The sequence below is a fragment of the Echiichthys vipera genome, assembly GCF_963691815.1.
Source record: "Echiichthys vipera genome assembly, chromosome: 17".
NCBI lineage: Eukaryota > Metazoa > Chordata > Actinopteri > Perciformes > Trachinidae > Echiichthys > Echiichthys vipera.
The window spans coordinates 22397229-22413711 of NC_139842.1; the positions used below are offsets into that span (position 1 = coordinate 22397229).

At 39.8% G+C, this 16483-nt stretch overlaps 1 protein-coding gene across 1 annotated transcript; it reads right to left on the reverse strand.

The window, feature by feature from the left end:
• Positions 1–209: 209 nt before the first annotated feature.
• kcnj4 (potassium inwardly rectifying channel subfamily J member 4) lies at positions 210–1826 on the reverse strand (the record flags this gene model as incomplete). Its single annotated transcript, XM_083931532.1, has 1 exon — positions 210–1826. The coding sequence occupies exon 1, from the start codon at positions 1647–1649 to the stop codon at positions 210–212; it is 1440 nt and encodes a 479-aa protein (XP_083787658.1). The 5' UTR covers positions 1650–1826.
• Positions 1827–16483: the final 14657 nt, after the last annotated feature.

Below are 16483 nucleotides of genomic sequence, written 5' to 3' on the forward strand. Positions count from 1 at the left end.
AAAGTTTTTTAGGAATGCGTAATCTGTTTCGTTATTTCTAATCTCAATGAAAAGAAATCAAACAAAGGTAATCACTGACAAGGCAAAAGGGGATAAACTCTCTGTACGTGCAATCCAAAATTAAACACATTCACCAAGCAATCCGTCTTCAGGTCCAGCTCACTGTAGATAAAGTTGAAAGAAATTCTGGGTGAGAAACGGGACAATCTTTAGATCTCTTGCTCACTCTTATACGTCACTGGATCAAGAGGGATGGCAGTCTGTAGGATGTCAAACTCCATCTGGTTATTGTCCATGTCCAGAACACACATGACGCTGTGACTGCCTGATGTCATGGTCGCAGTGTCCTGGAACACATTTTGAAAGTCTACAGAAACTGAAGTCCTCCTGTCCTCTGCCCTCTCCTTCCCTACAATCTGGGAGTCAAAGATGTCATCTTCGTCCTCCCCACAGCTTAATGCCACCTCGTTCTCGTAACAGAAGGCGCTTAGCGACCTGGGAATTAAGTCTTGCGTGGTTCTACATGTAGAGACAGGAGAAACAACAGAAGAGGCCCGGCTTGCGGCCTCATCGAGCTCTTTAGCGCTGAGGTGGGGTGTTGAGGGCACCTCATATGTCTTGTGGAAGCGAGCGTAGTCTACCTTATAGCGATCCTGGTCCTCGTAGACCACAGGCTCAAACCTGTGACCCCAGAAGACCTCTCTGGCAAGGTAGGAACTACGAAACTGGGTTGTCATGGCCGTGGCCTCAACCATCCCCTCCAGGATCACAACAATCTCAAAGTCATCTGTCTCCAGGTCAGCTCGGCTTAAAGTATACAAGGGGCTATCTTTATCAATCTCATGGATTATAACCAGCGGGGAAACTAGAAACAATCTGTCTGTGCCCTCATCATAGCCCACATTGAGGTCCATCTGCTCCAAGGGGATGAACTCACCTTCAGCTGTGACATATGAACGTATCAGCTGGGCACGGACGTGAGCCTCTACGATATGGCTCTTCCGCAGGTTGCCCACCCTCCACATGAGGCACAGCTTGCCATCGCGCAGGGAAATGACAGCATTTTTGGAGAATATAAGAGTTTGGTTCCTCTTCTTTGGCCGCGCCATCTTGGCCATGATGGTGCCAATCATGAATGAATCAATGATGCAGCCCACAATGGACTGGATGACCACTGTTATCACAGAGACAGGGCACTCCTCGGTAACGCAGCGCCAGCCATAACCAATGGTAGTCTGGGTCTCCATGGAGAACAGCAGTGCCCCAACAAAGCCGCGGACATGAAGTATGCAGGGCATCCTTTGTGTCTGCCCTCCAGCAGTGTGCCCAGAGGGGGGTCCATGCAACCCCACCACCATCAGCCCATCACCCTTCACAGTTGGTTGCTCTTCAAAGTCCCCATGTACCAGGGAGACACTGTAAAAGATAATGCCAAAGAAAAGCCACGAGACCAGGAAGCTGGTGCAGAATATAAGCAGCAGGTATCTCCAGCGAATGTCAACACAGGTAGTGAAGATGTCAGCCATGTAGCGCTGCCTTTTTTCATCCATGTTGGTGAAAAGAACGTTACATTGTCCATTTTTCTTTACAAACCGGCTCCGTACTTGGTTGGAGCCCCTTGTTAAAATCTTCCCGTTGTAGTTGTTCATGCCTCCTTGTACCCTTGTGCTGGGCACAGCTCCAGAGGATCTCCTCCTACTGTCGTCTGTTTCTGTGTCGCAAGCCGAGAGCAGATGAGGGAAGTTGAGGGAACTGTGGCCGTTATGCCGTCCTAAGCTAGAGATCTTCTGGCGCTGCTCCTCTGGTAAAATGCCTGACACAATACCGTACCTGTCAGGCCAACAGAGAGGGGGAGATTGGGATTTAAAGATTTGGTCACAAAGAAATACATTTAACAGTAGGATATTTAAAACTTCCCAATACACGCTTTACATAACCACATTCATGTCTAAACTTGGCAAGACAAGTTTAGACACGAATGTGGTTATGTAAAGCGTGTATTGGGTTAAGACTGATTTAAACAGGCAACACTGGCCTTGGTCACCTGAGTGTATTGATCAGCCTTAATGATGTATTTCCTTTACATGGAGGATTACCAACTGGGAAGGTGAGTTCAGTTTAGTGAGAAGGATTGCTGTCGTCACACATTATAGGATTATATCTGAGTCAGTGTCAGTCAGACAACCCATTTTGAGATGGACCAACATATGCGTTACTGATTATATAGGAGGAGATGAATGTTAGCACCCTTTGATCATTCATTAACCCACTTAAAAGAAATTTGTTACTTTTGTGTGTGTAAGTTTTCACATGTATTAATCGTTTTTTTATATTGCCAATGGGTGAACGGGTCCTAATGTGACTCAAAGAATGCAACCTTCCCAGACTTTCTGGGTTGCCTACAGCAGCCTGTGGACCGACTTCTGTCTAAAGGACTCGGGATGAATTTTCCAGGAAGAGGCAGCTAATGTCAACACGACCAGCACCCATCACAACTGAGTCCACACATGCTGTGTTTCCTTTATGCATTTTGCAGCAGCAGCCCTGAGATGGACCTAAAGTTAGCGACTGTCCTGTTTAACAGCAGCAACTAGTTTGCCTATCCATTGGATTACATCAGCAAATTCTACACACTCGCTAGCTGTTTGCAAATAAAGCTAATGTTACGAAGCAATCAATGCCAGATCCATGCAGTGTACAGTAATACTAGCTAAGGCATGGATTGCTTGCTAGCCTCAGCTTGCTTGCTCACCAACCATTTAGTAAACATAATGCCATTCAATAACATTTAGTGTTCACTGTTTTGATTGTCGCTCGCAACTCTAGAGTGCAAACTTTAGCAACAAGTTGCCTGCAGTACTTAAGTTTTCTGAACATTTTACAGACAAAAAGGCAGTTAGGACAACTACGCAAAACTGTAAGACAAAAGGAAATACATACAAACAACTAAGAGACAATTAAACCCTAACAAACAGAGGTGGTGTTAAATTAAGATACTATGTCAATGTGCCAGGCTTTTAATGTGCATTCAGAACACTGTTTCCTGTTCATCATCTTCAGCAGGACAACCTTCAGTCTTCTTATTCCTAGCAGACGATCTGTTGCAGCTGTCTGAAGGCAAGAGCTGGTCAGGACAGTGTAGGGTGGCCTTGGCCTTTCTAAGGATGTGCTTGCAGTAAATATCCCTGAGCCGGGCCTGACTCACCCCAACTAGCTCACCAAAATAGCAAGCCCTTCCTACCAGCCATGTTAAGACTTCTGGGGACAAGACAATGTTGCAAAAGGATACATTTGTTTCTGTAAAGCACAGTCATCACAAGGTACAAAATAAATGGATATAACTTTATAAAAATAAAGACACGAAGTCCAAGGATCAGAACCATTTTTTAAGATTAAGATTGCTGTTTCTAGGATAATTTATATAAATCAAATGTGAGCAGTAACAATTAACATCTAGGAGTAGATTTGAGCCTTTATAAAAACTCACATAGTAAAATGAAGAAGGAATAGCACAATTATTCCTAGAGAGGCAGCTAAGGATTACATCCCTCACCTGTTGGACCTAGTTCCCATGGCACCAATGATCTATGGTATGGGGCCTGTGTGGGAGGCCAGACTCTGTCCTTCTACCATTGGGGTTGTGCTTGGGCCACTGACAAGACAACTGCAGGAGAGACAGTTACAGAATCAGTTCATAACAGTTCACGTAAATTAAAATGGGAGTTTAACTTAAAAAACTACAGAGGAGACAACCCTAAACTTTAAAAACACAAAATGATCATTTTAACTCAATTCCAGTAATATGATTATGATGGAAATTCAATCACATACCTAACACTGTATACTATGACTCCCCAAGCGTGAAATGTCTACACGTTATACTTTTGGCCCTGTTTTTTTTTTTTTTTGTATTTATTTGTCCCTTTCATGAAAATGCAGATTCATTACATTGTACACACAATGATAAATTCAATTCACAATTACAATACAATTAAACATTTACATGAATGGAAAGGAGCAGATAAGAAGAATACAATTCTTATATTTGTCTGCCTCTTTTCAACATAACACAAACCCCTGATTTCCCCCAACCTCGCACAGTTATCACCAACTTAAATACTAAACCTATATAAAGGTTTATACAACACGTACATCAAGCTAGTCGTCAAGTTTAGATGATTCAATATGTTTAGTTAAGTACAATCTTTTAAATTGAAAAATGTTCAGACAACTTTTGAATTCATCCTCCTGGGAATTCAATAGTTTTACACCTTTAACAGATGAGCAGATTTGTGCACACTGATGTTTAAAGTCAAACTTCCTCCTATGATTTGCATTCTCTGATGTAAAAAAAAAAAAAAAAACTTTTGTATGTCCTCTGGTAGGATTCTGTTTCTAGCTTTAAACATTACCAATAACGTCTGCAATTCTATGATGTTTTGAGTTTCAACAGCCTGGTTTTTGTGTCCCTTTTTTGGATGCAAAAGATTTAGACTAAATCCTGACTTGATTGAAATGTCTTGGGGAACAATGACCCTGTCCGACCCCGTTCTTGAGAACAGACTTGTTTTTTGTGGGTAAAGTGGTGGTTTTACATTTCATCTCATGATGAACAGCAAAGTGTTCACTTTGATTATACAGTTAATCAACACGTTCTCAATCAGTCTAGTATGCTTGAACCAAAAGAAAAAGCAGAGTGTGCACCCATCTCTCCATTTTTCTGACACCCACACGCACACTACTTACAATACACTATTATGACAGGATTTATTGAAATGCCTATGTTTACAGCTTTGTTTTCGTCTGTACACATCATACGAGTCAGAGTCAAAAGCAGCACCGCATTCAAACTCTTTTAGATGTCGTACTCAACCTGAACAGCTCCACTTCAGCAAGAAGAAGGAGTTGAGGTTCAGATCGGACCACTCAAACCGTAACACTCAGGTGACCTCCACTCTTAGCAGTCTTTTTGGGCTGGTGAGGGTGCTTGTCTATCTGCTTTTAGCTTACAAATACTGAAAATAAGCTCCAGCACACTGTCAACACTTACAGTCAGTTTATTAGATATTTTCAGAGATGCTGGTGCCCAGCATCAATATTAATAATAATTAATTTAGTTATTAGTTAAATCTGTAGGAATACTGTTTATTCTCCCATCTGTCTTATTTGTGTCTCTTTAAATAACCACACACACAGATCTGTTCATCTTTCATGTGTAGACATGTAGCCAAAGTGTTTGTAAGCATAAAATACATCATAATTCATTGTTATCAGCTGTTATTGCTAAGGGCTAACCCATCAAATATAATGGTTTTCTGACTTTAAAACATGGTCGACTGGAGTTTGACATCATTCTGAGGTCTGACTTCTGTGTGATTTGTGCAGCCGTACCAGATATTGTGACAAATCGTTGGTATTTGACTAGATGAGGAATGGTTTGCGAGAACCACGTGGAGGCAACTTTTTTCAATATTTTGATCACACAACCTTTAAGGTGGGTATTGTCTAAATTCTGAAGGGTATATCTAAGCAGTCTGTAAATCATTGACTTGACATCATTGACTTAAAAGTGGATAGTAGTGTTCTTGGTGTAAACAGCAAGTTGGAGAATTGTTGAGCACTGATGGAGTACATGTGATCAGATTTAATCATGAAAGTTTCTTCATGCATATGTATTTGCTTTTGGAAGCACATGTGCTGAGTGCTGAGTTCTCATGTAATCCTTATGTAATGGTTGAAACAGCCCTCAAAACACAAAACAATAAACATTCCCAGTCTAGTGGATATTTGTCAAAACATCTAAATCAAACTTGAATCAAACATTGATGACTCATTAGTTACTGTTTGTGGTTTACACAGTCGAAATCAGTCCACTGTCCTTAGCAAAGTTCTGAGTTTCTGTATGATTTATTGTCCATAATCAAGCAAGCAAACAAAAGAACAAACAAACCGCGGCTCCTAATGCCTCTCGTGTTCTGGTTAAAAAAACAAACATAGGCCCACCCAGGTGCATGCTGGTCCCCTATCTGCCTACCCACCTACATAGCCTCAGGTGACCACAGTTTCATCGACTTCCCAAACAAAACAAAATACTGACTATGTGAAAGCTAAATATGCAAAACAAGAAGAAAATACTAAACTAAACAAATAACTAGCAAAGAAAATACTATTGAAACCTAATCTTAATAAAACTAACATCTAGAATAATCAAAAAACAATACTGCTTACTATTAGTAAAACAATGACTTAATTCTTCGACATGATCTTTCTTTTGTTTTTATGGAAAATAAACTGTATGTGGATGCTGTTCTTTGTGGTTTCAGGCTAGAAAATACATTATGATGAAAAGCCATCATTTGATCCCTGTCTGACTATAATGTCCCCACTGTATAACAACACAAAACTGCTTCTCTGTGAAGTAGAAACTCAACAACTTTTTTCCAGGTCTTGAGACTTAACAACATAACAACACGAGCACAGCCTAAGGTTTTTTTTCTAACTGCATAAACTGACTGTCCAGAAATACAAAGACATCCTGTCACATAATATTTCCATCATAACTGAAATACAATACAAAGCTGTTTTGTTACATTATAATAAATGCATTTTAAGATATAAATAAGTTCAATTTATAATCACTGCTCATATAATCACAATACATTTGTTTCTCTGCAATGACACACACACACATGCACATCTATATATGTATGTATGTATATGATGATTATTTTTTCATGTTTTGTATGTGGTGTGTCTCCATACAGGTATCTCCATCAATGCAGCCATGAAATGAGTTCCCCCATCTCTGAGCTGTATCTACAAAAGGAAGATGCAACCAGCCAACAGTCCATCATCATTTGGTGCAAAGATTTTATAAGCTGTAATGAATAGGAGGTCTAAAGAGGTAGAGCGCAGGTACTGATGTGTTACAGTAGAGATGAGACACATACAATACCAACGGTCACCAGGTAAATTAGGGACTTTCACTGAAGCCAGTTTCCATAGGAACACATCTCCTGTGGCATTTGGGGGATGGAGCAGAGTGGAGAGAGTCACCAGAGATATGGTGGTGAAAGGGGTGCGTGTGTGTGTGTGTGTGTGTGTGTGTGTGTGTGTGGGGGGGGGGGGGGGGGGGTAATACAGTATTAAGTGCTCTTATAACATGAGTCAGAGAGGGATGGAGAGATGGGGTGAGAGAAAGGTTGTAAGGGCAATACAACATCTACACTTGAATTTAAGCTGATTCTATATTAGGTGCAGGAGGTGACTCTTAGTGGAGACGTGTCTGACCCGCGTTACTGAGTGATAACATAAATGAGTCTAAGGCTTGGGTCAAAGAGCATTTTCAAAAGAGCTTTGAGGTTTTGCTGTTTCATGCTTAATGGTTTGCCTTAAGGACACCCCACTGAGAGCAACAGGACACATCACAAATCTTTCATCTGGTTGAGTTCCCTTTTGCGATGCGTGTCAATACACAAGCTGGGTAGTGGATGTGTAAAAAGTCGGCCATCTTTGAAAACTAGCTACGGCTAGGCCACTCGGAAAAAACAGTTTGCACGCTCTGAGGTAGACAAGAAACAATAAGTTAGCTAATCCACTTAATGCAGACTTAATGACACAAAATGACATACAATGATGGCTCGGTGGTTAAAGCGGGAACCCCATGTACAGTGACTGGAAGTCCTCGATGCCGCGCCTCAGGTTTGATTCCCACTTGCGGCCCTTTGCTGCATGTTGCCTGCTCTCTCTCCTGTTTCCTGTCACTCTTTAAACTGTCCTATCAAATAAAGGCATGAAAAGGCCAAAAATGTAAAAAACTCAATCAAAACATGTACACGCCCATGCCTTAGTGGGTCGTATAATCAATTACTGTTGTTTCAAGTGACTTTTTGATAGATAGTGACTTAACAGCAAACTAGATGAAGATCTTATGGATTATATCCTTAAGTGATAAAAAGTGCTTTTTCCATACTCAAATTTGGACTGTTGATCGAACAAAACAAGCATTTTTCACATTTTCCATAGCAGAATGGTTTTTATGTGTAAGGTACCATTCACTTCTGTATAAACTTCTGAATAATCAACTAGCACCAAGACTTACTGAGGTGAGGTTTAGCAGTAGTGACTAAGCTAGCAGTGGAGTAGTAGGCTAACATTCACACACAGAGCCAGCTGCAATGAGACAAATTTAACAACTTATTGCTTCAGTCACACATTCTTATCACAGCGTAAAAAGAAAAAAGCAGAACTGGCAAGCTAGCTAATTAGGCAGTTGTCTGCTAATTAGCTAGCTTGCTATTTCTACCATGCTTTACATGAGCCAAACAGCAGGATGGTGGCCAGCAACAGCTGCCTGCTCAGTGCTTATGGTAAGCGGTTTTAACATTTAATAGCTTGACTGGATATGTATCGTGGATATCTGTACTTCAATTCTATCTAGTCAAAAAGAACATTTCAGATATCCACAATGTCATTCTTTGCCTGCTAGTACAAATTAAGTCACATTTGCCATTCATGTGCAGGCTATTGGGCTTTCAATTCTAGCTATCCATAATTACATTTCATGTATCTAGAATGAACATTCTGTATATCTATATCTAGGAAAAACTCCCATTTCAGATATCTACAATCCAAGTGTTACTACTACTACTAGAAAAACCATTCCTGATATCCATGATAATTTTGACTACCCCAAATGCATCCTGCCTAGTAAAAGTGTCATTACAGATATGCACAACTTCAATTTTATTAGTCACCCATCAGCAAAACTGAAGCTTAAATTGGGGGCTCCAGTCATCACCACGTCGTCAGTGCCTGACGTCTCCTAACTCCCTGCTAATTCAGACGGAGTTGAGATGGGCCGAATGAAGCCTACAATCTTCTATGATGTCACCCATCTGTCAAAGCAGCTCTTAATAATGCAAAACTTTATGCCTTAATATAAACTAAATGAGTAAATTATAAAATGTACCACCGTAATTGTCATGAAAAGTGAAATCAGTTATAGAGACCCAAACCATTCTTTGTACCAGGCATTTTAAAAATGAGGGTCATAACCCCATAATTCATTGTATTCTTTCAATGGAAGCACATGTTTGGTAAACATTAACTGTGAAATTCACCGGAGTGAGGGACCTGCTCACTCCAGAGTGATTCATGCTACAGGCCTTTGTGTTGGGGTACTTGGACTGTGGGTGACTCATTTTGAGACAGTCATTCCACTAAGCAGGTCCACTCCACTTCCATCTTATCTTCCTTTGTAAAACTTGTTAGTACAAAGTGAAAACTAAACAGAACACACCTCTGGTTTTACCTCTGCTAGTCACGAGTCAACCCACAGAGAAGCCAGAGCACAGAAAGATTCCCACGCTACCGCTACATCCCAGACAACCTCCTCGTTGGCCTCATTTCAGAGTACTTCTTTTTTTCCATTCTCCAGTTTTAATCTGTGCAAAACATATTGTATTTCTCAGTTATGTGATGGATCAGTTGTAATTTGTATAGTATTCAGATCATTTAGTTCAGTGAAAGGTGTGCACTGAAAATGTCACTTAAGTAAAAGTATTATCCACAAAATGTACTTAAAGTAAAAGTGTTGATATGGCAGTTAAATGTTCCTGACAGTGTTTTCCTATTCTATCTGATGTTTCCGGATCAATATTCCTGCTGCATTAATGTTTATGTTGCATTTTCCTGCTGAAGATGTTTAAGGTTGTTCTCATTTTAACTCTGTTGAGCGGTTTAATCTACAGCAATGCATCGTATTCTATGAGATCATCCTGTTTGTGGCTGTCCTGTGAGAACCACTATCTTTAAAAAGTCAACTTTTCAGTGTTTTCAGCTTTGTGATGATGTGTTTTCCAGCTGATTCAAGAGGGTTTTTAAAGACTTTATTTAGCTTAAGATGGAGGAGAATTTTCACACTTCATCCTTCACTTTATCACAAACATTCAAATTCACCAAAGATATTTTTGGTTTTGCCTGGAAAGTTTTCACTATTTTTCTTTTTCTTAGATATTTATATATCTCTGTGTAGATAATGTAGACTGTAGACTTAGAGTTCTCTTTATTGATCTCTTTTGGACGACTCCCGCAAGGAAAGTGAATGTAGTGGAGTACTAAGAAATCACTTAAAATGGAAATACTCCAGTTCAAGTGCCTCAAACTTGCACTTAATTACAAACATTTGAAATTATAATTCTTGGGTACTTTGTTACATTCCCCTGGAGACATCTATGACACTTAAGCTAGTGAACACTAACATGTATTTGAATTTTATTTTAAGGTGAAAGACTTCAGTTACTTTTGTCCTGTTTCTTTATGTTTGTTTCCTGGACACACAGACAGAGTAAGGCCACCACAATTATTACTTGTCCTTATACCTCCTTATAAGTTTTCAAAGTACTGCTGGTTTTGAGGAAGAAACATCTCAGTGTAAGTATTAATTGATCTTAACAGTCCTGGTCAGTGCTGTTTTCCTGTGGGGTCAAAAAAAGGTCATTATGGCTGTCTGAATAAGACAAGATTAGGTCATACTCAAGGCAGGATAGATCATAATGTTCCCCTCGACAATTCAATTGTTCGTAGTTCAAACTAAAAAGATCCCTTTATACCCAGGTGCCCCTGTCATAGACTTATGTATAAGAGGTTTTGCATTTTTTTTAATAAAAGGTTTTCATTATGAATACTCTAAACCTTTTTTCTTTTTACGATTGATCCAAGCCACAAGCTGATCATTTTAATTATTTGTGTCCCCTCTCTCCTTTTACTCCTCATAAGGACTCTCCTTTCCCTTGATTTGACTCTAACGTGTAAAAACAAACCAAAATGAACCTTCACAATAGTCCAAAAGTTGAAAACGAAGGAGAGATTTCTAGGCACGTAAGTTGATCAACAGGTGCACAAAAAGTCATTAACTCAGGGTAGGTTTTATCCCTGCTGTATCTACAGTAATGTGCTTCCAAGTGATGCAGCTTTGAGCCTCAGTCTTTTACGGAGAAGTGTTTCTGTTCACTCGATCATACATGACACAGCAGTTTCCATGATGCCTGAGCTTTAGTTCGTCTGACACAGACACTCTTACTGAAATGTCTGTCATCTGGGGTGCAAAGTTGTGAATTTATTCAACAAATAAAAAACTTTGACCATCAAGTTATTATTGTGTGTTATTATTGTATCTCCTCATTCCTTTTGAACATAAATGATACTCACTCTGCAAGTTAGTAGTTGTTTTCTCTCACAATTTGAGTTCCTTGTGCTTCACTTCTCAAAATCCCTCTTTCACTGTCCAGTGCACAAGTCCCACATCCTTCTATTCATAAGGTCTGAGATTCCTTCTCCTTTCTTCACTCTTCTCTTTTAGTTTCTTCTTTTAGTTCCTTCTTCATCGCTTATTCATTCTTTTATCCCTGTTGTTTCTCTCTTTCAATCCGCTGGCTCCTTTGCGATCTATAATCCTGTCTGTGCGAAGTCCTCAAGCCCGACCTGAAAATGCTGTGTCAATCCCCCCTCGGCAGAGCATTGGTTCTGAAGGGAGGGGGGAGGTAGAGATGGATGGATGGATGAGGAGAGGAGAGAGGAGAGGGCTGCCTCTCTGTGCACTCTTAGCATGTGGAGGTGTTGAATAATGCCTGATTTGTAAGCAAGCGAGGGCTCGTTCGAGTCATGATTTCTAGGCTAACTCATTTTGAGGAACAACAGCGATGATACTGATGTAACAGCTGGGAGACAAAGAAAACAGGGGGGCTTAGAAATAAACCAGCCAAGTTGCCATCATAGTTTAATCCGTCGTAATCCTTGTTACTTTCATTCCAACACAGTCAAAACTCCACATCCCCACATGTTTAATGCCACATCAACACAGAGTCACACAGGGAAGAAAAGGAGCTGGTTTGAAGGTTTTGAGCAGCACAGCAACAGTTTTCCTGTGTGTTGCAGTGGGAAACCTCTCACATATTGTGGTTGTCATTCTTTTTCCCTTTGACTGCACAGTATCTTGGATTGAGCAGAATGAGCATGAGATCATGCAGAGCCTTGTTTTTGATTGAAGGACCGGAATATTTAGCTGATGTTCCAATTTATTCAACTTCATGATGAAGAGGGACTGAGGCTCCAGACTACAACTGCATTTGCTGCTGTCCTGAATAGTTGTTGACCTTTGTATGCATAAATGCATGTGTACATTATATTTTAGTGAGAGAGAGAGTAAGGAATTGAGGGGAGTCAGAGAGATTGGAGTGACACGTAACAAACCTACCCGCTCATATGCAAGCCGTAGTCATTGTAGATAAGGGTCAGCACCTAAGCCCTCACAGACCGCCTGGGCATCCAGTCAGCTGTGAATGAACCTTAATATGTTTCTCATTCACAGTCATGGATTAAAGAGAAAATATTACATTTAAAGCTAAAATTATTTTTGTAATAAAAGACAGTGTCCCATTCAGTAATATTTGATGTCACACTACGGGTAATAAAAACAAGCAAATAAAAGTAAACAAGTTCATTACTTTTTAGTCAATTAAAAGTAAAACTACATTTTTGAATAAATGTCCCAATTAGTTTGTCAAGTGACAGATGTGTTTATGTGTAAGCAGTGTTTTCATGTTGTGATGTTATGCCAGATGCCTTTAAAGCTTTTTTGGGAGTTAAAACTACATGAAAATTTAACAACCCAATAAAATGCATGATGTTTTTCCATTGGCTTGTTTATTGGGGATGGATATTGCGTTATAATATTAATTTGCAGTTGTAAAAATGTGCTTTAATAAACAGCACAATAGTCCTTTCTAAAATGTGGCCTCCCAAAATGGAAAACCTTACCTCTAGACTGTACTTCAGTTACAGTATGGGAGAACATAAATGTACTTTACATGTTCGTACAAGTCAGTGTTGGCTTTGAAACTATCGTGTGGATGCTTTACTTTTCTACCTTTGATATAACCATCACAAGTGTGTGAAAATGTGACGACTGAAACAGCAGCCCTCTCAGCAATCCTAACTTTTGGTGCTTTCAGTCATTCTGCTGGCTAAAGATTGAGAAAGAGACACTTTTCTAGTTTAATTTAAGATTCCTTAATCCAGAATTCACAGGAGTATATGAATAGATCAAAAGAGTTCCTATGGAAACTGCCCCCCTCCCCTCCTGCCCCTCACCCACAGCTACCCTTCTGCCCCCTCATCCCTCCCCCTCTCTACCTCTTGTTCTCCTTCCTTCCATCTCTCTTCTAAATTATAGAGCAGAGGGAGTACCTCGTTTCCAAATCTCTCCCTGAATAGGGATGTGGGTGTGCATCTGCCCATATGACAAATTCACAGAGGAGAAACGAGGGGGCGGATGGAGACGCAGCACTGTAAGCAGCAGCAACAGTGAGGCAAACAGAAACTTAAAGGGCAGACAGAGGGAGCTTCTGGAGGTAATGTGTTGGCCTACACAATGAAGGCAATAACACTTGCAGAGTTCTGTTCTTGAGTATGAAATGATGAGAACTACTCAAAGCCTAATTGACTACAGTTTTAGCAATACACACATAAAGAGAAAATAAAGCGTAATACTCAAGGACTGCAACCTTGCTACCTCATACCTCTAGAAATTTCCACCTACATCTTTAAATGTGACTAATATTGTAGAGAAAATATTGGCCTAGAATATTGTGATAATGCACAAGCTTTAAATGGAGGCTCCAGGTGGTAAATTTGTAAAACTCTGCATCACTATCAATATAATTAAACCTATTCATTATGTTTTAAAGATAATCACAGCCTTTCCCAGCTGTTGTCAGTGCTCACAGCTGAGGGGAGCCTGTGCCGTACACCGTTAGACGCTAAATGAGCAGGTACCATAAAAGTAAAACAGATGGGCTGTGTGTGATGGGAGAAAAGGACATCGAGGGTAGCAGACAGACTGATCAGACAGACAGCCACTCAGAGGAGGAGATGACCAGGCAGACGGAAACCTCAGGGCAGACCGGAGTGTCTGTGTGTATAAATAGCTATTAATCGGGCCTGGGTGTCAGATTAGTTCCCATAACCTTTTGCTCAGCACACACTCATTATAGTAACTACATATGGGTCAGCTCTGAGATCCTCCATGCAGAGGATGTCCTCTACAGTATATCTGGAATAAATCACCCATAGGACGTTAATAAAGTAGCATTTGTTGCATTTTCTTGTATAAAGTTGTCCGTGTATATGTCTTCCCTTTATGTATCACTTGAACAGACTAGTGACAGAAAAAAGGGCCCAGGTTCTGTGCTGCATGCTTCAGGGGTTTTTAAAGAAGCTGTGTACTCTATGTTGGTGTGTGGTGCCCCCTCACTTCTCAGCATCACCACGGATGCAGTCTAAGTAGGCTGAAAGCATTTCCTCTGCAATCTCAGGTGCCCCAGTGCTGGCATTAAACATAAGTGTAGGATGCCAGGGAGCAGGGCGTGTGTGGTCTTAGAATTGAGCTGCAGTTTGTGGATTAAGGTGGAGGCCGAAGGAGGAGCAGGAGACGGCTGAATTTGGATTTGAGGGGAGGGAAGACACCGAATGATGAGAAATAGAGGGTGAGTGGTTTTAGGTGTTGACTGTGATTCAGAGAGCAGAATTAAGAGGAAGCGGAGGCAGCTGGAGCAAACGTGGCAGAAGACAGAGAGGGTGGAGAGAGTTTTAAAACAACAAAAAAGCACGAGTACAATGCTGCAAGCCATCAGTGGATAAAAAGGTTTTAGGATAAGATTATTTTAGAAGCACAAATGAAGTTTTGGTTGTCCATCTATTCTGAGATAGATTCCAGACAGCCAAATATTATTATGTTCATTTTAATAGGGGCTCATCTCATTTGAATGAGACACAAATAGTAACAGCTCATCACACACAGAGAAGACTCAAAACATCCTTCCCTGTGTGGGATGAGATATTTTCATCATTCATCATCTACTGTGAAACATGATTGCTAATGAAATCCACTCATTTAATCAGTTTGAATCATTTCAGTATGATCTGATTACTACTTTTTTGCATCTAATTACATTGAATTAAGCTTATTGACGTTAGTGAGACCATCTGCCTGAGTTGATAAAGGAGGTAGGCAAGAAAAGATTGCACACAGAGGCAAATGAAAGTGTTTGACATAATGTTTTAAAAGCATTAAACCCAAAATACAAATAAGATATTGAAACATAAATGAAAATGTCATCAATCATTTGAAATTTAAAAAAAGTATCAAAACTAAAGCTAAATAAATATAAAGATAAAACAGCTTAATTAATATAAAGATGTAAGTGTAAGACGGAGGAGAACATTAGCATTATTAATGTGGTAGATAGGTCTTTCTATACAGTCTGATACCAGCTCTGTGGCTCTGGGGTTAAGATGCTGACCTTAGTCTGCAATGTCCCCACTTTGAATCTGGCTGGGGACCTTTGTTGCATCTCTCTCTCTCTCTCTCTTGTTCCCTGTCATCTCTCCACTGTCGCTTTCTGATAAAGAAACTAATAAAAGTCTAAATGTGATTCATTTTGGACTATCGAAATAACCTACATAAATATAAAAAATATTCAGTATGCGTCCACATTATTTTATTCTTGGCAGTCTGAAGAGATCTTTGAAAGATTTAAAATGGTAAATCTTTTAACTGGTTTGTGATCCGTATATTTTTCTAATATCCTAAATCTCATGGATTGAACAATCTGATACTGGAAACACAATCTCAGTTCGGTTTCAAAAAAAAAAAGGAAATCCAAGTCAAATGTCTTTAATGATTTTCCTCCTAATGATGTTGAATAAAAACAATGCTGTTCTAACTCCTTGTTACCTGCAGCAGCCATGTTGCCACCTGCTGTTTACTCAGGAGCACAGGTTTCGAGGATGCCAGTCTTCCCATTTACATCAAGTTAGCCAAGGTCAAGCAGCACCAGGAAATGAGATGTTGCCCTCCAAATAAAAAGTAACGTCTCTCTTACAATACTCGTCAATGTTAAATACCTGAATTATTTAGTTACGGTCAGCTTTGTGTTTTATCGTGGTTAATTCCAGTGGTTGAAAGTAACTAAGTAGCCTACATTTACTCAAGCAGGCCTACAAGTTTGAGGAATTATTGTATTTTTTACTCCACTTCATTTAATTGGTCACTTTAGTTACTTTACAGATTCAGATTAATAATACAAACTATGATAAACTAATAAAATAACCATGTATTGTTATAGGTTAAACTACACAGCAATATATAAAGCAGCGGTGTAGTGGAGGGCAGGTATATGGAGTATACCCACCTCTTATTCTGGCAGTTTACAGTATTAGTTACACACCTATCAGCCAAAAAGACAAAGAAGTGTAGTGTCTTTTTTCAAAATTATTGTCAATAATTGTGCTGGACATAGTTTTGCATGACACAATAATAAAATAATGTAATAATATACTCCCTCCATTGTTACATACTCATCTACCTAGCAACCCCCCCAGCTACCACTACACCACTGATACAAAGGGAATAAAATGAGTC